Source organism: Zootoca vivipara, chromosome 5, assembly GCF_963506605.1.
Source record: "Zootoca vivipara chromosome 5, rZooViv1.1, whole genome shotgun sequence".
Classification (NCBI taxonomy): Eukaryota; Metazoa; Chordata; class Lepidosauria; order Squamata; family Lacertidae; genus Zootoca; species Zootoca vivipara.
Window position 1 is genome coordinate 20,797,364 of NC_083280.1, and position 24,787 is coordinate 20,822,150.

General features: G+C 38.4%; 1 protein-coding gene across 2 annotated transcripts in view; it reads right to left on the bottom strand.

Annotated features, from left to right (window-relative positions):
• RSRC1 (arginine and serine rich coiled-coil 1) overlaps positions 1-24,787 on the bottom strand; it is a 160,593-nt gene that overhangs the window by 86,855 nt on the left and 48,951 nt on the right. For both annotated transcript variants that reach the window (XM_035133475.2, XM_035133474.2), the window contains exon 5: positions 5,751-5,787. In XM_035133475.2, coding sequence (XP_034989366.1) covers positions 5,751-5,787 — 37 coding nt within the window. The remainder of the gene's footprint in view (positions 1-5,750; positions 5,788-24,787) is intronic.

The window sequence follows — 24,787 nt, forward strand, 5'->3', positions numbered from 1 at the left end:
CCTCAACCGAGTCTCTCAGGAATATAGTGAGCATAGCAGACGGGTGTGTATTACAAAACACTGAAAGAGGTGGGTGCAAGTGTTTTCCGAACCCCGGGATTCATGCTAGCCAATTACATATGACAACTTACAATTCTCTCCATGACAGAAGTTTCCTTGAAATAAAAAGAAATTCATATAGATTATATGAATTTATATGAATATATATGAGAGCAGGATCCCGCTCCTTCAAGGAAACAACAGACCCGAGTGGAAGGTATTAGCTGCACTTGAATGATAAGATGCTCTTGGTTTCAAAGTTATTAAAAAATAGAGGTATGTTTTCTGCCAGTGACAGTTTTCTGACAGAGTATGTTTTATTCAGGGTCCTGGTTCATACATGGCTGCCCACCACTTGATAACTGCAAGATGCATGTGTGAATGAGCTACCACATCACTCTGAATACAAGGCCCTTCATTCAGGAAACGCCTGCAGCTGCAATCAAGTGTTGCATAATCATTCAATCAAGTGGTGGAAAAGCGAGTAATATGCAGCTTGGGGTGGGGTATAGCATGACAACCAGAATATCCTTTAGAGCAGGGACCCTGTAACTCTCCAGATGTTGCTAAGACTATAGCTGCCATCATCCCTGACTGGGGCAGATGGGAATTGGAGGCCATTGACTGGAAGGCTACAGGCTCGGTATAGTGAGAGAAAGGGAGTGGCAATTTGCAGAAAGTACACATGGATTAGTTACCTATTAACTTTAACACACTGTTATACTTACAAAGCTTATTATTATTATTATTATTATTATTATTATTATTATTATTATTATTATTATTTCCAGCTGCAATCTGTTTTAGTTTTTACTATTAGTGTTACCGGTACGTTTTCCTAATTTTGGAAGGTGTCTAATTTGCAGTTAATGCTAAGTATAGGTTTGTTTGAAACAAACCAACTCAAAACCACGTCCTGGGACCTACATATCTCGCAGACTCCTTTCTCTTGGGCCCAAGCTCCCTCAATGTTTGTGTTTCATGTTCCATGAACCTCCATTATATGATATCAGGTCAGATGCTGCCTATAATGGAATCGTGGAATCACAGAATCTTAAGAAATGTAGGGTTGGAAGGTACCCCCAAGGATAACCAAGTCCAACCCCTGAAATAACTGAACATTTAGACAATTTCCCATAAAAATAGTCAAGTTCTAGGGAAGTGGAAATGTTTTCTATAATATCTTTTGCTGACTTTAGCAACTGGATATTTGCATTTGTTCCATATTGTAAAGGAGCACTAATGTTTTAAATAAATAAATAAAATAAAACAATAAACTGAAATCTTCTAATAGACTGAAATACAATTATTTAAACCACTTCATTGCTATTAAAACCACTGGTAACTTACTAAAATCAAGCGGTTTGACAAGTGGGATATGGAAAAGACCACCTATTGATCTCAGTAAGGACAATTAAATGAAGCTGAGTGTCTCTGTGCATCACATTGTTTTTAAAAAGTTACTATACAACATTGGAAATGCTGTTATTATTCCAGTGAACTCCAAGAGAACTTGCTGGTATAATACAACATCAACACCATATCAAACAAAATCTATAAAAGATCTACTAAATAAAATTATTTGTGCACATTAACATTGCAAACAACATCTAATGACTATTTCAATAATTCATGTGAGCAGTTTGCTTGGGGTATAAAAATGCATTAACTGTATGTGGTAGTGATAGCCAAGAATGTAAGAGATTCATAAATAAATAAATTAAACAATTTTAACATGTAATGATGCTGTTAGCTAAACAATTACCTTATTAGAAAATTAGTGCCTAATTTTCTTAACACCTTTTTATGCCAAATTACATTTTATATTGAAAAAATCCTTTATTTTCCAAAAACATTTTCTTCCTTCTTACAAATGCTGATACACAGAGTTCCTTTTATATCACAAAAATGTCTTTTCTTTATATTTAAAGTATTCAAGAGCTCTAACTTTGTTTTACTTGGGACTTGATATCCATAATTCTCATATATTTCATTCAATGCTGTAGTCAGGTATTTTTAGATGTAATTAATAATTACTTTCATTGGGCTGTAGCCAGCAAAGTGCTTCTTCTTCACAGTGGAACTTCTCCCTCCTTCTTTCCCTGTGTGGGTTGCCCCTATAACTCGCTGTCTGCTTCTTGGAGACTCACCAAAGCTTAAACTTCTTTCAAGAGTGCTCTAAGATCTCAGGTTTTCTTTCTTTGACAATGATTAATCTAAAGGAAGTGAGGGGTGTCTTTATTATCTACCTAGGATTTCCATCCAGGATAATGCCCAAAACATACCAATTGAACAAAAGCCATATACACAAATAAAAATTATATAATACATACAAAAACCCAGGAAGACGTTTATAGGGCCATGAGTGCATGGGTTGATCAATCCTATCTGTTCCAGTAGCAATGAAGCTCATGGATACTTTTACTGGCCAAGATACATGAAGCATGTTGCCCAGCAGCCCATCTTGGTGGTTATTGATTAACATGTTACAAGAGGAATGTCTACATTGCTGAAAGGCAGTGACTATACACTAATCACTCAAGGGCTAATAAGCTATTAATGACAGTCTGCCACTCCTGAAATTGTGAGATTTCTTTTCTTGACCACAAGGACGAGTCGGTCATTGTTCTAAAATGTCTGACTAGGAGAGGGTGAAGATCAATTTTTCCATTTAGAAAAAGGTATGGCTCAACTGTTATTAACAGAGAAAAATATAGAGGTAAAGAACTAACCAGGAATATCTACTACAGTTGAAGGATAATACTTTAGCTAATCTTAGTATCACTCAAATTCAATTGTTTTCAATTTTATTCTTAAAAAATTAATTATAACCCTTCATCTCTAAGGCCCATTGCTGATACAACACTCCCAAAGACTTGTCTAAGTGATTATTTACACTTGAGGAGCAACAGTCTGAAATCACAATACAGTGGACGCTCGGGTTGCAAACGTGAACCGTGCGGGAGGCACATTTGCAACCCGCAGAATTCGCAACCCGCCCCTGCGGGTCACGATTTGGCACTTCTGAGCATGCAAAAAGCGCAATTTAGTGCTTCTGTGCAAGCATGTGCACACAAACCTGGAAGTAACCCATTCCGGTACTTCCGGGTTCGGCGCAGAGCGCAACCCGAAAAGACACAACCTGAAGCGGCTGTAACCCAAGGTATGAGTGTAGAAGCTTTTTCTCCCAGGTGCTCATGACAGAAGACCAATTCTCCAAAATCAGAACTTTTTTTCTTCATTTTTTTGTCAAAAAAGCACATCAGAAACATATTCCCAAAATAAACTCATGATACTATGGTGGCATTTGAAAGTCTCCAGTTATCTGTATTTTAGAAAAGTAACAGAACCTAATATTATTGAGTTAACAGGTCTAAAATAAACAAAATTATATAATTTACTACTGTTCTATAATTTCCTACTTTACATTAGTCAACTTTACCAGTAGCACCTTAGAGATCAACTAAGTTTGTCATTGGTATGAGCTTTCGTGTGCATGCACACTTCTTCAGATACACTGAAACAATGATTAGTGTTTGCATCAATGGGGCCTGCCTACGGTAGATGGCAGGGCCTTTTCAATGGTAGTTTCCAACCTGTGGAATTCCCTCCTGATTGAGTTCCATCTGTCTTCCTCATTATTGACTTTAACAAGGAATTTAAATTAAAAAATTCCTTCCAGTAGCACCTTAGAGACCAACTAAGTTTGTCATTGGTATGAGTTCTCGTGTGCATGCACACTTCTTCAGATACCTGAAGGTGCTACTGGAAGGAATTTTTTTATTTTGTTTCGACTACGGCAGACCAACGCGGCTGGCTACCTACCTGTAACAAGAAATTTAAAAGCATTCCTGTTTACCCAGGCATTTGATGGCTGGAATACACAATTCCTGTTAACCCTGAGGTCACTGGTTGAGACTGTCTTTTCAAAAAAAAATTGTAAAGGTTTTTAGCTGTTGTTTGAACTATGTTTTTTTTAATTGTGGCATCTGACACCCTGGGCTACTTCAGGAGGAAGGGTAGGATATAAACCAAATAAATCATCCACATCAGGTTATACATTGAACGGGAGAGAAAACTCGCACACAAACAAAATGGATCTTTAATTTTAACAAAAAGCCTCTTGGTCAAGCAGAAGGCACTTCAACTAGTTAAGGTAGCAGGGCTAGCTCATATATCCATCAAGTTTCTCTCTGTCTCTCTCTCACACATACACAAACAGAATAACTTCTGCACAACTTTACAAAGAATTCTTGAGAGTCCCCTGCCCCTCAGAAGTTTATTTTAATAAGGTACAAGGGGGCTGAAGTGAGAAGTGGACAAGAAAGTCCAGTTGTCTGAAAGGAACTCTGGCTAAAGTTCTTTGGATCCAAGTAGTCATTAAAATGTAACATTCTCATAATAACTATTAACAGATTACGTGACATATATCAAGCTTGTGATAGTGTGGCAGTAGTAGATGTTGGGAAAGATTGAGGGCACTAGGAGAAGGGGACGACAGAGGACGAGATGGTTGGACAGTGTTCTTGAAGCTACGAACATGAGTTTGACCAAACTGCGGGAGGCAGTGCAAGACAGGAGTGCCTGGCGTGCTATGGTCCATGGGGTCACGAAGAGTCGGACACGACTAAATGACTAAACAACAACAAGCCCAAAGGACCACAATAAATGTGATAATGTGTACCCCCGTAAATCCTTGAGTGTGCTTTTAATAGAGAAGTTATGGTAGCCTGTTACTTTATGGAACTGATTATTTTGCAAGTTGCCACACACACCCCGCCCCGCTCCCCATTGCTACATGGTGCAAATGGCTACACGTAACACAGGTTCCCAACATGCACACTAACACAATATAACAGAACATGGTGGGAATCAGAACTTAATCAGCAGAAATTGCCAGTGCTAATTGCATATGTGTATTAAACATGAAATGAAGTAAGGATGTATTGTATATGATTGGTGGGAACTGAAATGCTTTGCTTGAAATTTTAGAAATACTACTGCCTGGACCACCAGGCAGGGTTGCAGTTTTGCGGAACGATACGACTGTAACCTATTGCAATAAACAACACTGTACTCCTAACTCCTTACGTTTCTGAGTATTATTGGCGTAAACTTGGGAGATAAGCTATTTTCTGGGTAACAACAATAGCATTGTATATAACACTAAGCTTTTACTCACAATTACAATATGCTTACTTAAATAATTTGAATTCTGTGTACTGTACTGTATATCTTAGAACTTAATAGAATTTATGGTAAATGTCAACACAATTCATAATATAAAGGCATTGTTAAAACAAAGCTGTGTACTTATTTCAGAGATCTCAAATTACTGAAATGCCATATTTATGCATGCAAAATTTGAATGTGTTTTAAAGTACAAGTTTACTGTTCTCAGATCAGGATATGCCAAAAATCCAACACCAAACAACTTTTTGTTTATAATTAAGGCAATCATCAATCCAAGGATTACAGTCCATTTCATTTCATCTCTACATCAAAAAAAAAAAGTAATTTAAAAAAATTAAAATCCCTTGAAACGTAAGATAAATGAAAATGTAAGTGCCTTCACATAATAACAGTAAGCTGACCCTCTGGGAAATGGTTGACTTTCTCAATTCAAGGTATTCAAAGCTCATTCAAAAGTGTTCATTTGGAATGCAGATATCAAAGATGATGCAAATATTCAAGAGAAAATTAGAACTTACCAGATGTTCTAATCCAGCTTTGATGTTTCCAGCATCCCTGTAACAGAAGAACAAAAAGTTATAAATAGATGCCAAACCTTTGTCTGCAATTATTTATGTGTAACTTGGAAAGTTGAAAAAGGAGAGAAACTCTTCCGAGTATGTTTGCTTTAATATATGAATTGTTTAAATAATAATATAATTATAAGAAAATATAAATACTATAAATGGCAGAATGGCAGTCTTGCACAATTCCATTTTTTCATCATTATGAGTTACTCAGAATATTAAGATTTAATTTGTATAAATTTGCACATTAATCAACTAAAATGCATAATATTAATGGATGATGTGATGATTTATTTAATTGAGTGACAAGACAAATGCAGTGAGGAAGGTATACTAAGGCATATATTTGTAGTTACAGGTAGGTAGCTGTGCTGGTCTGACGTAGTCGAAACAAAATAATAAAAAAATTCCTTCCAGCAGCACCTTAAGAGACCAACTAAGTTTGTCAAAGGTATGAGCTTTCGTGTGCATATATTTGTTTCCTCTACCCAAGCATACTGTAACACAACTAAGTATTGTCAACATCAAACTAAAATAGTTATTACAAATTACACATTTCTAACACCATCTGAATAGATACACACATACATACAGAAGAAGAAGCTAATTTGATGTACACAAGGAGCGCCTCTCTGTTGGTTCTGCTGGCCCTCTGAGATGCTTTTTATGTCATCAACTACAGTAGAATGGTATCTGGGTGCACTGTTTTATGCCAGTCTGAGCCTTTCTGAATAGCAAGTTGATGCTATGGCCATTGGCATATGGTATCCAATAAGGTTCCCTCTTGTGCCCTTTGTTGCTCTTTCTCTCCATCCCACCTAACCCTTTCTCCTTTTCATCTGATTCCAAGGAAGCAGTGGAGATTCTGACCTGGTCTCTGTAATCTGTGAAGTACTAGAGGTAGCAGGTGAAGCTCAATCCAGACAAGGCAGGTTTCAAGGTTAGTAAGGAGGTTCATCAGGGAATAGAATCACAGAATCATAGACTTGAAGGGGAACCCAAAGGGTCATTTAGTCCAAACCCCTGCAATGCAGGAATCTTAACAAAAGCATTCATGACAGGTGGACATTCAACCTCTGCTTAAAAACCTCCAATAAAGTTGAGTCCACAACCCCACTGTACACTGTCAAACAGCTCTTACTGAATATTGAGTGGCATAACAGGTGGACAGCTGACTTAAAGGAGCCTTACTTCTAATACTCAGTTGAACTTCACAGCCATAAAGTGGAGAAGCTTTGGGTATGGTAAAGAGACATGGCTGGGAAATGGGTATAAAAAGGTCTAGAGCAGGCATGGCCAAACATGGCCCTCCAGATGTTTTGGGACTACAATTCCCATCATCCCTGACCACTGGTCCTGTTAGCTAGGGATGATAGGAGTTGTAGTCCCAAAATATCTGGAGGGCCAAGTTTGACCATGCCTGGTCTAGAGGCAGCACTGAAGGATGTCGTTTCCTCTGGATGAAAAGGGATAAGGGGCTGGGCTTAGACTATGTACATAGGCATGATTTGCCACTCGGACAAATTACAATAAGAAAACTCCAGCACTGGATTGACTCAAATATGTGATTACAGTACAGTAGTAACTGCAAATTACAACTGTGCTGTACAGGCACAATCCTAACTGTACTGTTATTTAAATACGTTCTAGAGGGTTCAGTATATATTTTAGTAACACTTTTTATTCAGGCGCCCACTAAAAAACAACCCTGAAGCAAATATGTGCACTTGCCTAACTTACATTTTTAAAAAATAATCACAGAAAAAGTTGGATTCAAACGCTTATTATAATAATCGAAAGTTGCTTTACCACATCATGCATTATTAAGAGAGAATTCAAGCCCTGTATTTATACTGTTTGGTGCCAAAGGTCCTAATGAACTTAATTGCTAGGAAGCAGGGCCTAGGTCACTGATACAGGGAGCATCCAGCTAATGGCATCAAATCTGTCCTCTTCAGTGGTCTGTCTCCTGTGCTGTCCCTGTCATGACTTCATCAATATTTGTGCAACTCTTTTTGCTCTGTGCTGAAAGCAGACTTAATTCAATTATAGATCTCAAAACTGATAAAATGGTCCTGAAGTGGAAAATGGGAAGAGATTATTGGCAAATGAATAAAGATTAGCATCGAGCTAACACACGAGAATATAGCAGGTCTTTTTAAAAAAATCATTCCCTGTCTTAAGTCTTCTGGGAACAGCGAGTTTCCCTTCCCCTCATGCAGCACATCGATTTCTGAATTAGACTGCAATATTAAATAATTAATATACTTGCCATGATTGATGTTTTGCATTAGTTGAATATTAGGTTATCAATCAAAATCCACTTGGTTTAATGTAATAATATTGAAAAAGTGTCACTGTCTGTTCATCCAATTTGTAGTTGAAGGAGCACAGAGAGTAATATTGGTGTAACACAAGGTTCTAAAGCAGGAAGTGCTGTAGCTGAACATATATTAGGCAAACATTATGAGACTAACAGACACATCTGAGGTTGTCCTAAATAAACTTTGTGGCACCTGTCACTTTCAATACAACTTTCCTTCCAACCCTATGAATTTGATTCACGTATTATATAGCTGCTTGCAGTTGCAAGCAGTTTTGGGAGCCTTTTTTCTGTTGGAGCAGCTGAATATGTAATTTGGAAACTTAAACAAATGAAGATTATCTAGTAAAACCTAGCTAGCACACAATTTACACTTGTAGCCAGGGGCTAGAATATAAAGACTCGTGAACAGAGATCCAATGAGACTTTAGATTTTGTCAAAAAACCATTTTTTTACACTGGATGGGAGAAGTGCATTCAAAAATGAGGGTAGCTTCAGAAGCAGTACGTGTTGGGGCATGGAGTCTGTCATTCAAAGACAAAAAAGCAGAAATTACATCCAGCCCCTTATGAGCCGGAGTTGCTCTTAAGATCCAAGTGTTAACCCTTGAGATAATTACACAATCAGTGTTGCACTCTTACCCAGGAACTGTTGTCACAACAGTTTCTGGTGCTTTTCAAGAATCATAAACTATGGTGAGACTTCTATGCAACAAATTATTCTTTTTACAACCAGAAAGCATTTAAAGTGACTAAAAATCAGGCTAAGTAACTGAGCAAGAAGAACAATAGATTTATTATTGCTCACAGATAATTGCTTTAAAATAGACAGTAAAAGAAAGACTTGCCAACATTAATGTATATAATCATCAATATGTAAGTTCTGTACAAAGACTGGTTTTACACATTCACTATACTATATCCCCAGCTATATCTAAGCTGGTCTCTCAAGCTTTTAGAAACTGAAATACAGTGGGTAAGAATCCAGTATCATTAAATGCATAGGAGCATTCCATTGATTTTGCTGGGATGTAGATGGCAGCTATAATATATTTTGAAGCTTGTTATAGTTTATTCTCATTTTCATTCACAGAGATCCTATATTCATGCTTTTGTTATGTGTTCATGGCTTTACAAAACTAAGAGATGTTTCCTAAAAAATCCATAGGATGTAGAGAGAGGCAACCACTGCATTCAACTGGTTGCACCAGGTCCACAACAGCCTATAACAGAATATTAATAATTCCACGGGATCATAGTTTAAAACTGTTCAGGCATAGTATAGAAAACTACAAGATCTGGCATAACTGCAAAAGCTAACATTAACTTGCTTGAGAAAACATCATAGAAAGTAAAATTCAATTCTTGAAAACATTAATTAACAAGCCATAAACATGCAGATATGCAGGAATGTTGAGAGATGCAGAATTCTTAAATATAGATTCATATTTATATAAATTGATACATACAACTAAGGGGTGTAGAAATTCTATGATGTATAACAATTTAGGCTTAGAAAATGCAGTTCAGTAAACCAGAGACTATGACTGGTATTCAGTGAAATTAATGGACATAACTAAGTTCATTCATTTCAATGGGTCTACACTGAGTAAGTTTTAGTTGAATACAACCCAATAAAAATAGTATTTCATATATAATAGTGATTCAGAAGGTGGCCTAATCGCTGTAAGTAAGAAATACTTCATGTGTATAAAAGAAGGAATGCAAAGTAACAATGGTAAAATGATGCCTTTTGTGTATCTCCAAATTCATCACAATAAGGATGAGCAGCTTCATTCAATGGTAGTAACCATGTTATACTGCAAACCCAAGTATAATATTCTCCTAAACACTGAAATACTGCTGCAGAAAACCTTGTCATTTCTGATCACTGTTATCTCTTGGCGTTTGCATGCACACATTTATACACAGCTGTGAAATATAAGCTGCATTTGTGTACAGAAATAACAAGCTATGGTCATGATGGCTATAATCCTCACGTCTATGAATATGGATCTCTATTTCAGTAACTGGCTGATGGAAACCTTCCAAAGTGCAGAGTACTTTGTAAAGCTAAAGCCACAAGTTTACTTAACAGTTAACCTTCGGCATATCTGCCCAGTCCATTGCCAAATGCGCGAAACCAACCCTGCCACAGTGCCCTAACAAAAATCAACCACATCCCATGTTTAATTATGGTCCACAGGACAAAACCAAACACTGGTATGTAAGGGAGCTTGCAACAAAAGGGCTTTATATAGTACCATATACACCTGTGCAAATTATTGCTCCTATTCATGACATAAGCATTTGCAAACTATGATGGGGCTTAGGTCAAAGTTGAAGGTAAATGATGTTATTTCATTTCATTTCATTTCTATATGTAGGCAATAGCTCTAACGAAAGAAGAAAAGGATAAATCACTGCACATGATGATCCCAAAATAAATAACCCTGGAAGGAAGTTATCCTGAATGCAAAGTCAGGAACCTTAGCAAGGATGTTGAAGAAGCAGGCAACACACAATTGAAAGCCACACCTATCTAGACAGAATAGTAGAACACACCAGACATCTAGAAAGTACAAGGAGCAATCTGCCTGTGATGCAATTTTTAAAGGAAAAAAACTTGTTGGTTTTCAACTTTACACTGAAAATCTAGTCCTTCACCTTAGCATTTAATTAAAAAAGAGGGTCAGAGCACAACTCTGAAACTTCACTGGCATTGCAGCAACCAGGAAGCAAATTTTGGACAGTAAGCCTCCACTTTCCAATGCACATTCCTCCACCTCATCTACAGAATATCATTTACCTTATTGGTGCCCTTTATGACTATCAAAAAGGTCCCAACAATGTCCAAGATATTCTGCAGATATCTACTATATTAAACACATCCACCAATCTAGTTGTCATGTATTTGATATAAATTGGAACTTTTATTAAACTTGCCAATTCCAGGGATGAAAGATTGGGTGGGGGGAGAGTGTTTTTGTTTAATTCAGTAAGTACAGTAGCTGCACTCTGATGTCACAAAGGGAATCGTGTTATAATGCAAATAAACCAAGGCAATCCTTGGGCTGGTATGCTCTACCCCCTCCAACACACCCACCCATGGGCATTCAATGCAGCCTCATGGAGTTCAGAAGCTTTCACTTCGATTTTTATTAGTAGCAACAGCTTGACATATACTGTATCACTCAAACATGATAAACTGTGGTTAATCTTAATTCTGGTTTGTCTGAAACCAGCAAACTTCATACCATGAGCAATGAAGCTGGGTTGTTTGTTTCAACAAACCACAGTTAAGATTAACAACAGTTTAGTGTTCAGATGTAACGTTAAACTGTAGTTAACTAAAAACTGAAACAAAGGCTTCCGACTGCCTCCTGAAGAAGAGAATGAGAAGAAGCCTCCCTTGGGCTCATTCACATCACAATAAACCATAGTTTAGCATGGGGTGTATATATAAGAAGTGTTTGGCAATTATTTTATCTAATACCCTACCATCTGTGTTTATGGGCAGATGAATAAAACGAGATGGGTAAAGCAGGTAAAAAATATGGACTTTTGTATCAAATTTTTTGTAAAACAATGGTGGTGGGGATATACTTGGGTGTTTTGTTCAGATACAAGTAATAAGCAGTACCATCAGTGGATTACATTTAAAACTGACATTTTAAGTGTAAAAGACTAATTGATTTTCCATTTTCAGAATGTTTATGTGTTACATTCACCTAATTACTATTGTTCTTAAAACTAATGGAATTTCATTCTGCCAGTAACAATAAGTATTCTCAAACAAATGTACATAAAATATAAGATTAAAAACTTCCTCACAAAGAATAAACTCCTAGAGAAAAGATGCAAATAAAATTACTATCATAATCTTTTGTTTTTTATTTGCAAGTATAAAACTGAAGAGAAACAAAAGCAGGGAACATAGCATCTGTCATATCAGAATATAAAAAGATGATCCTGGCACAAAATGAAAAAGCTGTAATTCATTTGCAAATCAAGCCTGCCAGTTCTATTTCAAGCTGGCGGTAACTGTCAAGAGTTAACAAGATAATCACTTTCAATCCTGCCTTCAATGGTACATTACACTGTTATTCCATTCAATAAGGCCGTTCTTTGGGGCACTAGATGAATGGTTTTCATTTCTAACTCACACAAAAAGTTGCAAAAAAAATAATAATCCACGGGGCTTAAGGAAAAAAAATCCCTTTATGGGCATTTATCTGCCGGCACTTGCTTTTAGGCAAAATGAGATATTTGGACACATTGGTGTCCATTCATTTCCTCTATTCCTTCAGGTCCTCAGTCTGTTGTTTTAAAAACATTTGGCACAGTAGAATGAATTAGACACATTTTTAAAAAATGGATCATATTAAACAAATACTTCCACTTTATTAAGCTGCTTCATAAAGACAACAAAACATTTGAAGGAATAAGATTCTACTAAGTTTTAATTTTTGAAAAAATATAGTTCTGTAAGTACCATTAACATGAAAGAGATGTAATAAATTATTGTTCATTAAATAGAAAGTTAACAATTGCTGAACATAAACTTTATATTAAATAAAAGCATTAACGACTGCTCCATTATCCTTATTGAACAATTTAACATATGGTATTATTTTTCTGCTTTTTAGCCGGATTTTTGCATATGTTACAGCCACAAAATAAAGGGAAGACGTGTTTTCAGATATTAGGAGAAAACAGCTTTTGGAACCATGGTGAAGTGCCAACAATGTACTGTAGTGGTATAATAATGTAATAAGGTATTTGAAAAATCCGTCAATAAATCTGATGAATATCAGCTGAAAAGTTTTCAAAGGAAGCTTAAATATTAGATAACAAATATTACAAAGCGACGCAATAATCAAGAAGACACTGCTATCTTCTCATGGTTTTCAGATAAAGGGTCAACATGGAATTCAACATCGCATTCTTCAGATCATTCTGTCAATGCAAGCTGTTCTGGGTGTTCTCCTGACACTCCAGAGCAGATTTGGGGGCGGCACTGGGAAGGGGAAATGGAGGAACTCGCGTTGCGCTAGTGGGAGTCCTTGTGTGGCTTCCGCAAGTGTGCCAGGTTAGTTTATTCCAGACCATAATGTCCTAGATGAGGTAAGTTTCTCCAGCTTCATAATCCATACACACTATCATTTATTTCAATCTCAACTGGTACCAGATTCTGAACTCTCATGACATCTCCACAAAATTCTCCACATCTTCTAACTGCAAAGGCTTACCTATTACCTAAAAATTTATATAACACTTTCATTAAATGGATAATTTTCTGTAAAATGTAGGTTTACCCTGAGGTTACCTAGTGAAAAATAGTAAGCAGTGTTTTTCCTGGATGTCTTTTGATCTAATAAACTTCCCAATACAGGGCTGCCTTCGGATGTCTTCTAAAAGTCGGGGAGTTGTTTATTTCTTTGATATCTGAAGGGAGGGCGCCACTACTGAGAAGGCCTTCTGCCTCGTTCCCTGTAACCTCACTTCTCACAGTGAGGGGACCAGCAGAAGACCCTCAGAGGAGGACCTCAGTGTCCTGGCTGAACAATGGGGGGGAAAGACGCTCCTTCAGGTATACTGGGCCAAGGCTGTTTAGGGCAGGGGTCGGCAACCTAAGGCCCATGGGCCACAAGCTGCCCATGGGGACCGTTTAACCGACCCATGGACCCCCGCCGCCCGCTCGGTCGGCTCCCGTGCGTGCCGCTAAACCAGCGCGGAGCACAGTGGGGGCCTTCCACGACGCTGACCAGATCACTGGAAATAACGTTTGCGCATGTGTGTACGTGCGTAAACTGTGGCCCAACGCGCGTCTGCAGGACCATGAACCGGCCCAAGCCACAAAAACTTTGCTGACTGCTGGTTTAGGGCTTTAAAGGTCAGCACCAACACTTTGAATTCTGCTTGCAAATGTACTAGGAGCCAATAAGGTGTGGTCCTCCCAGTCACCAGTCTAGCTGCAGCATTCTAGATTAGTTGTAGTTTTTGGGTCACCTTCAAAGGTAGTCCCACACAGAGCACATTGCAGTAGTCCAAGCAGGAGATAACCAGAGCATGCACCACTCTGGTGAGATAGTCTGTGGGCAAGTAGGGTCTCAGCCTGCGTACCAGGTGGAGCTGGTAGACAACTGCCCTGGGCACAGAATTGACCTGCGCCTCCATGGGCAGCTGTGAGTCCAAAATGACTCCCCAGGCTGCGCCCCTGGTCCTTCAGGGGCACAGTTACCCCATTCAGGACCAGGGAATCCCCCACACCTGCCAGCATCCTGTCCCCCCAAAGCAGTACTTCTGTCTTGTTAGGATTCAACCTCAATCTGTTAGCCGCCATCCATCCTCCAACTGCCTCCAGACACTCTGGTTAACTCAGATATGAAATACAGGCATAGCTGCCAAGTTTTCCCTTTTCTCGCGAGGAAGCCTATTCAGCATAATGGAAAATCCCTTTTAAAAAGGGATAACTTGGCAGCTATGAATACAGGTGTCCTCCCACTTACACACAATCAAGGTCATTGTAAATCTACTACTTTAACTTGCTAACAAACTAACCGCTTACTTGATAGCTTCTAGAAGTGGCGACAAAGTTTATAGATCTTATCAAGTGGCCACAGGTTGAGAAAGGCTTTGACTTTCATAGAGATTACGGTCCATTATTACTCAGTTCTGGCACTTCTCAGGTGGATTCTATTGCCATTATAACAGAACAAGGGAGGTGTTCATGGTGAGTTCTGGCACCTCTTTCTAGAAAAAGAGCACTGGGTGGTCTGTGTTTTTAGATATCGTTCATTAGTTGCTGCTTTGGAATTTGCATTAAGAGAAACTGTATTCATGCAGTTTTGATTGTCTATAAACAAATTTCTAGGTGTTGCACTTTTCATCACAAGATGTTCAAAACTATATTAAAACAATTGTTGCTGAGTTTGTTATTCACGCAGCAAGAAGGAATGTTATACAAGTTAACTTTTTATGTGCATATGATCACTGTATTTGATACCTTGCTAAGCAAAATTTCAAATGTGAGTGAACTGTACATTTTTGGTTGTTTTGTCTTTTACTGTTTTAAATATAAAATCCAGTTGCCCAGATGGCTAGTCAATAGCATTTTCAGTAAGCTCACTTACATAGTTTCCAAGCCACAAAGATCCTCTAAATAGCTCACATGGGCACAAACACGGAAAGGCTAGATATCTACCCTACAATTAAAAGCTGGGTGAGAGATATAAGCATAAATAGATAAAATATTTTTACCGAGCAGTAGTTCCACTAGAATGTGTCCAAATCAGCAACAAGTTGGGGAAACCAATTAACAAATAAGTTCTAAAGTTAAAATGTCATGCTCTCCTAAATACAAACTGGTTTATAGTTTCATAAGCTTTTACAAGCAATATAAAGCTCCTCAGATACACAAACAAGAGTTGATAACATGATAAATGTGTATGTGTATAGTCACACAACAGAAACTTGCACTCAAAAATTTGACAGATTAATTAAAATTGATATATGATAGTCTCTCTCTCTCTCTCTCTCTCTCTCTCACACACACACACACACACACACACACACACACACACACACACCTTACCACATTCACCCATAATCTCTTACATAGCTTCCCTGTTTTGTTGCCCTACTATTACTCACAGCAAATAGCCCCTTCAGACCACAGCAGCAAAATCCTATGTGACCTTTTCCTCATACAACTTGTCCAGGGAGGTCGGCACTGTGCAAACACACCTATTGGCTCCATCACTGCATCCTCTGCACTACTTTGCCTATCCCATTCTCCCTCCTGGCAAGCAGCAGAGGCCTCCACTGAGAGGAGGCCAGGTAAGTGCTGCCACCCCACCCTGCCTCCTGATACAGTATCTTCAATGGAGGACTTCTTGCACATGCCCCCACCATCTACAATTAGGCAAGTAGCTACCAAAGTAAGGACCGTCTTGTCATCTGAGTGTCAGGGAGCCAGCCAACAATAAATCACAAAGAGTAAGTGAAGTTAACACTGGCCTCCCTCCTCTCCAGCTTCTGCCTCCGATTCTGATTCTGATTCTGCACTTCTCTCCATCACAGACTCTCCCTGCTCACTAAACCTGGTTACCTCTTCAGCTTCTGACACAGCCTCCTCCCAGGATTCAACCCTCTTCTCCCTTTGACCACTCCCTTTGACCACAGCTGGTGCCTCCTACCATTCCTCTGTGTCCAACCAGTCCATGATGTCGATGAAAACTCTTGCCAAAGAGGTGTGACTGGCATCTATTTTACGGTATTGTCCTTTGGACAATACTAGACGTTTTTCTTTTCCCAAGCAATTTGAATCTTGCTGACTGTTTTAAGCTTCTTTTATCCAAGTTGTGTCTTCTGTTTGCAGTTATATTTTAATTATTTCATTCTCTTTTGTAAACTACACTGGGAATATGGCTTAAGAACACAACAAACCAACAGCCAGACCTATGGTTGCAGGTAGGTGTCACCCAGAGAAGACAGTTGTTGTTGTTGTTGTTGTTGTTGTTGTTGTTGTTGTTGTTGTTTGTTGTATGTTAAAAGCATTTTTAGTACCTAAGGTTGTTAATGTGAGCTGTTCCATTCTATAATCGAAAATCCAAAATATGATGATGATGATGATATACATTGTTGTTGTTGTTGTTGTTGTTGTTGTTGTATATCATCATCATCATCATCATATTTTGGATTTTCGATTATAGAATGGAACAGCTCGCATTAACAACCTTAGGTAATAAAAATGCTTTTAACATACAACAAAAAGGGATGAGGAACCTGTGGTCCTCTAGATGTTGCTGGACTCTTAAGGCTCCTCAGCTTGGACAGCATGGCCAATGTTTAGGAATAATGGCAACTGTAGTGCAGTAACACAAGGAGGACCACAGGTGCCCTATCCCGGCCTTAAATATTCACAAATCTCCTAAGCTTTCATGGACCCCAGTCCATCTCATCAGATCCAATAAAGCTTATGGCATAAAAAAATTTTTAGTCTTCAAGTTACTACAAGATTCTTTGTCGTTTGTGCTGCAGCCAACTAACATGGCCACCCCTAACAATTGTTCAAAAGACAACAGATTGTGCAATCAAAATTCCACTCATGCAACTGGACTTGCTCTCCTTCTTCTGCCCACCCACAAAATCTGTTTCCCCAACCCTCTGGAGCAAAATTTGAAGTTATGCGGGGCGAGGGGAGGAAGAGGAAGCCCTGTTGCAAAAGTGGAATTCAGCTACATGAGCTGACTTTGGATACAATATACAGTACCTTGATAATTTAAGCACTTAAAACTTACATGAATACAAAAGAAAACCCAAATGGAAACTAATTTCTTCATATAATATAGAGCAGGCCTTGTTTACTTAATGGAATGAGCCCAGTCGGTTTATATATAATTATATTAAACACTGAAGCAAATAGAGATCTTTTTAAAGATTAGTAAGGATGAGAGAGTGCAGATTTAGTGTTCTTAGCACAAACACCAATTATATAATTTTTATTTATTAACTGCAGCTAAAGTGCAGCATTTTCCAGTTTTCTCTCCTAAAACGTTTTTGTTTTGCATGCATCTAATTCAGGGGTAAAGGAAACAGCAAGCACATCTCATCTCAGCATTAAGAGCTTGTGACTATCTGCACTCAATATTTAGAACAGAAGCAGATCATTTCCATGCTGTGCAGAACAAGATAAATTATAATTCTCTTGTCCTAACCTTTTAGTGAACTTATTTCCTCAGAATTTTCTTGCAAATGTAGTTTCTTCACAGTATACAGCATGAAAAGATATGAGTACCTAAAAACTAAAACATGTCTTTTCTTTACGGAGAAGGACTTGTGAGATGTACAGGCCTGGAACAAACCCATTAAATTTCAGGGTGGAAAATGTTTGTTCCCCAAAGCACTGAAAACTTTGTTGAGAGAGATTATCACAGAGTGCAGCAAGCAGATGAAGCAATGGGCAGTGCACTATCAAGAACTGTACTCGCAGGAAAAGATGGTCACTGACACAGCGATCCAACAGTATCCAGACCATTCCTGTCTTGGAAGAGCTGGGTGCCCCTCCCTCCCTTGATGATCTGAAGAATGCCATCAACTCTCAGACAAGTACCCTGGAAAGGAAGAAATCCCAACAGAAATGCTGAAAGCCAGCTTCAGTATATCCCTCATAGCACACCTCTGTGGCCTCCACTTGCAGTGCTGGGAACAAGGATCAGTGCCACAAGACATGCACAACTCCAGTCTTGTAACTCTCTACAAGTACAAAGGTGAAAATGTTGGCAGCTGCATTTCTAAAATTGGGGGGGGGGGGTGTTGAAGAGATTTGTTGTGTTAAAATTTTCATAGAATCAGAGTTGAAGGATTGGAAGGGACCCCAAGAGTCATCTAGGCCAACCCCCTGCAATGCAGGAATCTCAGTTAAAGCATACATGGCAGGTGGCTATCCAACCTCTGCTTAAAAATCTCCAATGAAGGAGAGATCACCACCTCTCATTGGAGTCTGTTCCACTGTCACACAGCTCTTACGTCAGATGTTTAGTCAGAATCTCATTTAATAATAATAATACCTTTATTGTCTATGTACAAGCTGTGTACAATGAAATTAACCAAGCCTCCCCCCCCAAACACTCAATCTCATTGCACTCTGTGTGCTTGTCGCACAACACACCAACCCCGAAAGTCAGTAGAAACTGTTTTTTAGCCTGTTGGTACGACTGATTATACTTCTATATCTCACTCTCCTAAGGCAACAATCCCTTGTGATGTCATCTAGCGGGCTCAGGGGACAGCCCATGATATCATGTGCTGTGTTCACCACCCTCTGTAAAGACTTTCTGTCTGTGGCTGTCAAGCCAACGTACCACACTGTGATACAATATGAGAGGACGCTTTCTATTGTGGACCGGTAGAAGGAGGTAATCAATTGTTGTTTAACATTGTTCTTTCGCAAGACCCTGAGGAAATGGAGTTGTAACTTCCAGCCATTGGTTTGAGTTCTACCCTGCAGAGCAGGAGAAAACAAGCTTGCTCCATCTTCCACGTGACAGCCCTTTAGCTACTTGAAGGTGGCTTTCATATCTCCTCCCAGTCTCTTCTTTTCCAGGCTAAGCATACCCAACTCCTTCATAAGACTTGATTTCCAGAGCCTTGATCATCTTGACCAGCCTCCTCTGCACACGTTCCAGCTTGTCAATATCCTTCTTTAACTGTGGTGCCCAGTACTGGGCACAGTACTCAGGGCTTTTTTTTCTAGAAAGAGGTGCCAGAGCTCCCCCCTCTTTTAGGGGGAGCACCCACGAAAAGCTGTAAAGCTTTTTTCCCCTAGTTTGCTCAGTCGACCCAACACCACAGGGAAAACATAAAAACCGGCACTGCTGACTACCACCAGCGCTGCGCCACTGGAAATTGCCCTGCCGCACGTCACCTCCACCATGCAGCACAGAGCACCGTGGCATGTTTTTGTATCCTTACAACAACCCTGTACAGCTCGTCAACATTCTTATCCACATAGAGATGGCGGGTGGCGGCTATGAGACAGTGGCTTGCTTACAGTCACCTAGTGAGTTTATGGCAGAGGCAAAATTCAAACTGGAGACTTCAAGATTCATAACTCAGTCTTTTAGCCACCAGGCTACACCAGTTGTTGCAAAGCTGCTGAGATCCTTTTTACCCCACAGCAATACATACTTTTTTTAAAAAAAAGTACTGTTTCATAACTAACTATATTTACACTACACAATTAGAGCAGAATGATTTAAGAATTATTAACTTCAGTGCTACTTCTTGCCTTATTTTGGCAAACCTTTTTTTAATTATTCAAATCACACATGTGCAGTTTCTGGTGGTACATTAAACCCTTGAGATAAAAACTCTCTAACTCTTCTTTTTTAAACCCTTAAATTAGCAAACATGATACCAAATAATATATGCTATAGGCATAGGTCTTCTGTGAAAAGCTGGGCTCTTCATGTGCTTCAGCTGCGATATAAGCCACTGAGCCATGGCCAATGCAAGCTAATTTGAATAATCAATATGACAACCTTATTTTTCTAATGCAAACAGGATTGATACAGTAAGGTGTCTCACTGCCACATCACAGTCATGGCCTCTTTTAACCCATAATTAGATTTAGGTGATTATCCCTGCTCTTCCTTACAAGTGTACAGCTCGGATAAGGGATGACAAAAGCTATCTGCCACTTATTTATCCTTTGTAGACGATAGGTTATCCAGGGAGATAGAGGGTAAGATCTTCAAACAATTGTTATTCATATCATCTACACTTTAAGATAGTCCCAGCCTCTATATGTGCTAAGTGAAAATAGCCCAGAGCAGTAGGTACACGAAGGATGCTTAAGAGCATCAGGGTAACACAGATGGAAATTCAAGGTGATGTCTGCCAAATTATGCCTATCTTAAATTGGTTATCAAAAAGAAATATCAGGCAATGGTGGTTTTTTCCAGATTACCACCATCTTCTTTGATTTTTATAACCAAGGTTTAACTTGTTTCAAGGATATGTTGTAAAAATGTAACCAAAACCTAGCATCAGTCAAATCATATTACTAAAATAAACATGGATAAGGAAAAGTCCATGGTAGAAATATAATAACATTTAATTTACAATTTACAACTCCTCTTATCTCAAACACTTAAACTGCAATCCTAATATTTAAACAAAATTATAGCCATTCTACATTTTGTTATGCCTAATAGAAAAGCTAATAAGATATAAAAGTGTGATCATGTTAGTAATATTTGTACCGCATTACATAAAAGAGGGCATCAGCTTAAGCAGTGTATCTTACAACTTTTTGTAAGCAAAATGAGCATATTTCAGAATATACTTTTGTAAACCACTATACAATCACATCTTATATCAGTCCAGAAATTTAAAACTTTAAATTTAGACAGACTGCATTTAGATATATTGATATAAAAATAAAGCTGTTTATAATCTGTGCACTACATAAAATCAAATTCTGCATTCAAATTAAATTATATAAATCTGCATTTTTGCATAATCACCCAATTTTACATAATAATCCTGTCTAACTGACTTTGCACATGGGACCAGTAGATTTCAGAGGAAGCCACTGTGGAGGTCCTTCCTTTCAACATCCTAACTAGCAACCTAAATTTTGCTCCAAGGACCACAGCTATACTTCCCCATGTGATTGGTACCAACATGCACCACCACAACTGACTCCTCCCCAGCAATTTCTACCAGGCTATCTAGGTGGGTCAATTCACCCTGCGGTCTGTATGACCTACAAAGCTCTACATGACTTGGGACCAGGATGATTGAGGAGTGCTTTCTTTCATACAAACCTGTAAATTAAGATTTGAAGAGGCTCTCCTCAGTGTCCAGTCAAAATGTGAATTGGTTGGGATGCAGAAGGACTTTTCTGTAGCCACATCTTGACTGGAACTCACTGCCAAGAGAGGCCCCTCCAATGATCTTCTGCCACTATATAAAAAACTTTTGTTTTCAGCAGGCCTTTGATGCTGAGTTATTAATTGCAATCTTTCTGGCTTATTAGTTGATGGGCTATCTGGTAGTCTCTCTCATCTCATTTGTGATTGTTTCAAATTATTGTTGTTGCTTTAATTGCTTTTTTAATAAAATCTTGTAAACCACCTTGAGCAGTGCAAACCCTGGCTGGTCTCTTTTCAGTCAAAAATGAAGCAAGAAAAGTTCTGTTTGCCGAGGTGTCTCTCTTCTGCTTAATCATATACTTCTTTAGATACTTGCCTGTAACTTCACCAGCAATGGCAACTTTTAATAGCCACATTAGTCTGCTGCAGCAAGAACAAGAGTCGTCTTGTGGCATCACCACATCATCATCCTCTAAGCCAAATTTCTCCAACTTTGGTTCCTCCCATCATCCCTGATCAAAGATGATCATGCTAGCTGGGCATGATGGGGATTGAAGTTTAATAAGATTCAAGGACCCGAGTTTACGGAAACCTGCTCCAAATGCTCCAGGAGTTTTTACAAAGACCCCTCCACCTACAGTCAATGTAAGGCTGTTTTCCAGCATAATTGCCACAAAAGAGGACAGTTTTTGGTAGGGGCCGCAGCTGAAGAGCAAATGTAACCTTCTCCTCCTTAGGTGCAATCTCTATGTCAAACAACCTCCTCTAGCAATTAAACTTCAACAAACTAAAAATAATATTTCAAGTGCAACTGCTAGGAGTAAGGAGTCTGCATGTGCACATGTAGGTATTAGATCTGTATTAAGTGTATTAGTTATTAGTAATTACTATGTGTGAGAACTTATGTGTACACAAACATGTATAAGAGAAGTCCCACCCAGTTTTTGCAACGACCCTGCCTACTACATGTGGCCCCCATAAAGGTAACTGTTAACACCAGTGTTTCCCAACTGGGAAAAAGGTTGGGAAACACTGCGTTAGACTGAAATAGTTTCCCACTTTATAGCTTTCAACTACAGAGAGCCAACAACAGTTTACAATCCATCATGATTACCTCTCACAGGCCTCGAGAATCCAGTCTTTCTTTTGTATTAATAGTTCCACAACCTCAAGCAACAACTTGCCATCAACAATGAGCTGCCTAACAAAGATTCAAACACAATAATAAACCTCTGTAACAAGCCCATATCCCTACTGTGTTCCATTTCTTACTTAGGCACCATCATAATGAGACCCAGTATCATCAGTCATCCCATCAAGCCCTGATTCACCTGCATATCTTCCAACATAATATAGGCTATATTTGGACAACAGTGTTGTTCCATTTATAAAAGCCGGAAAGGTCACTCTCTAATGCAAAATGACTTTACAGAAAAGATCTAGTGATGATAATTTGCAACCTATTATGGATAATCTTCAACTTTTTATTAGAATAAATATTTCATTTACACAAATCAGCATACCTGTTTTGCTTGTAAAAAATTTTTAAAAATCGGTTAGAAATGTCAACAAAGAGTGAACAACTTTTTCTGGTTGGAATCTGGATGTGATCTGGTATTAATCCACAAGAGGTCTGCACAAATAGTGACCTGTCATTCTGAGCATAGCCTGCCACATATACATACTGTGGACAGTCAGCTAGATGCCTAAAATCTCCTTCCCAATCCTCCCCCCCCCCCAGTTCCTGGTTGGCAGGCAAAAACAGTAGCTAGGAGAGTGATGGTTCACAAATTGTGCAAGTCTAGTTCCCTTTTTAAAATAAATAAATAAATGAACATTTACTTAGAATGTGTTTTAAATGTGTTTTAAAAGGAGTTTATTAGTCATCAATTGCAAAACTCAATATGAAAATAGGCTCTTGCATTTTCACAGAAACATGTGAAAACACAAATAAATAACTGACATTATTTCACATTTCCTTGCAACCCAGATTCAGCAAGTGAATAGAATCATGTGTACACAAATGCAAATATTCATTCTTATTCAAGTACCATGGTTTTTTGTTATTCATCTGCAGTTTTAATGACATGAATGTCATTTGATGGAAAAGTAAAGGTGGTATTTAAACACAAAAGTGTAACATTTTATTTTCTACAAGGCTGCATGCCCTTCTCTCTCAATAGCCTAGACAATTTACAGTACAGTACTATCAGATAGTCATAAGATTTTAGAAACACAGTTCTAACCCTGTTTTAATATTGCATTCAGTGTTATCTTACAACAAAAAGGTCACTACTTTCAATGAATGATTGTTAAGGACTTTTCTGCTTTAGTTGCCTGACAGCAAAATATTGGGCACATGTTTAGGTGATTACTGTATCTCTGCAGTTCAGTATCTGGAGGGTTTCTGAATGCTACTCTAACTACTTAAAGCCAGTAAAGAGATTACAGCTCACACTAACTGGATTTTCACAGCTCCATATCATTCAGTTTGGATTCTTCATAACAGATTAAAAGGGTCCATTTAAACAATAGCCAGCTGCTTTTTAAATGCAAGGTACTTGGGGGGTTCAAAATGCAGCTTTAGGTTTTAAAAAATCCCCTTTTAGGTGGGAAAAATCTTTTCTTGAAGGAATGATTCAAATAAAATCCCACAATAACTCCAATTAAAGTATTATGAAAACACAACAATGCTGCTGGAAGTTTAAAGCTCTATAATTCTCAAATCCATAAACAGTTTCATATTACATGTCTCTAAAGTTTCCAAATAGGTTAACAACTCTTTTTGAGAACAAGAAATAAGAAATTAAATTTAAATACTCCAATACATCAATATGAATACAGGATTAAAACTTAAAAATGCACATTTACACTATACTCTAGTAGCCCAAATTCTTAATGCATTTCTTATGCCTTCATAAGAATTAGATTATCTAGAAATTGGAGCCTAACACTTTCCTTTGCCAGCAAATATATATTTATTGCAGTGCAACATCACCAAACAATGTGACATCATGCTAATAATTAAGAAGTGTTATTCTTGCTTTATAGAAAGTCAAGCGACCTGCAGCCAAGTATTTGATTGGTTATGTCAAATCATTGTGAATTTCAGCCTCTCTCTCTCTCTCTCTTTTCTGCAGCTTAAAGCCTTTTGCTTCCCTCTTTTCTGTTTTTCCCTATTTTCCCTTGCTTTCTGAGGCACCACACTCAATATTGTCTTTGCTTCTCATTCTTCTTGGCCACACCCTCAGGCATCTGCTCCTTTCCCATGTACATAGATG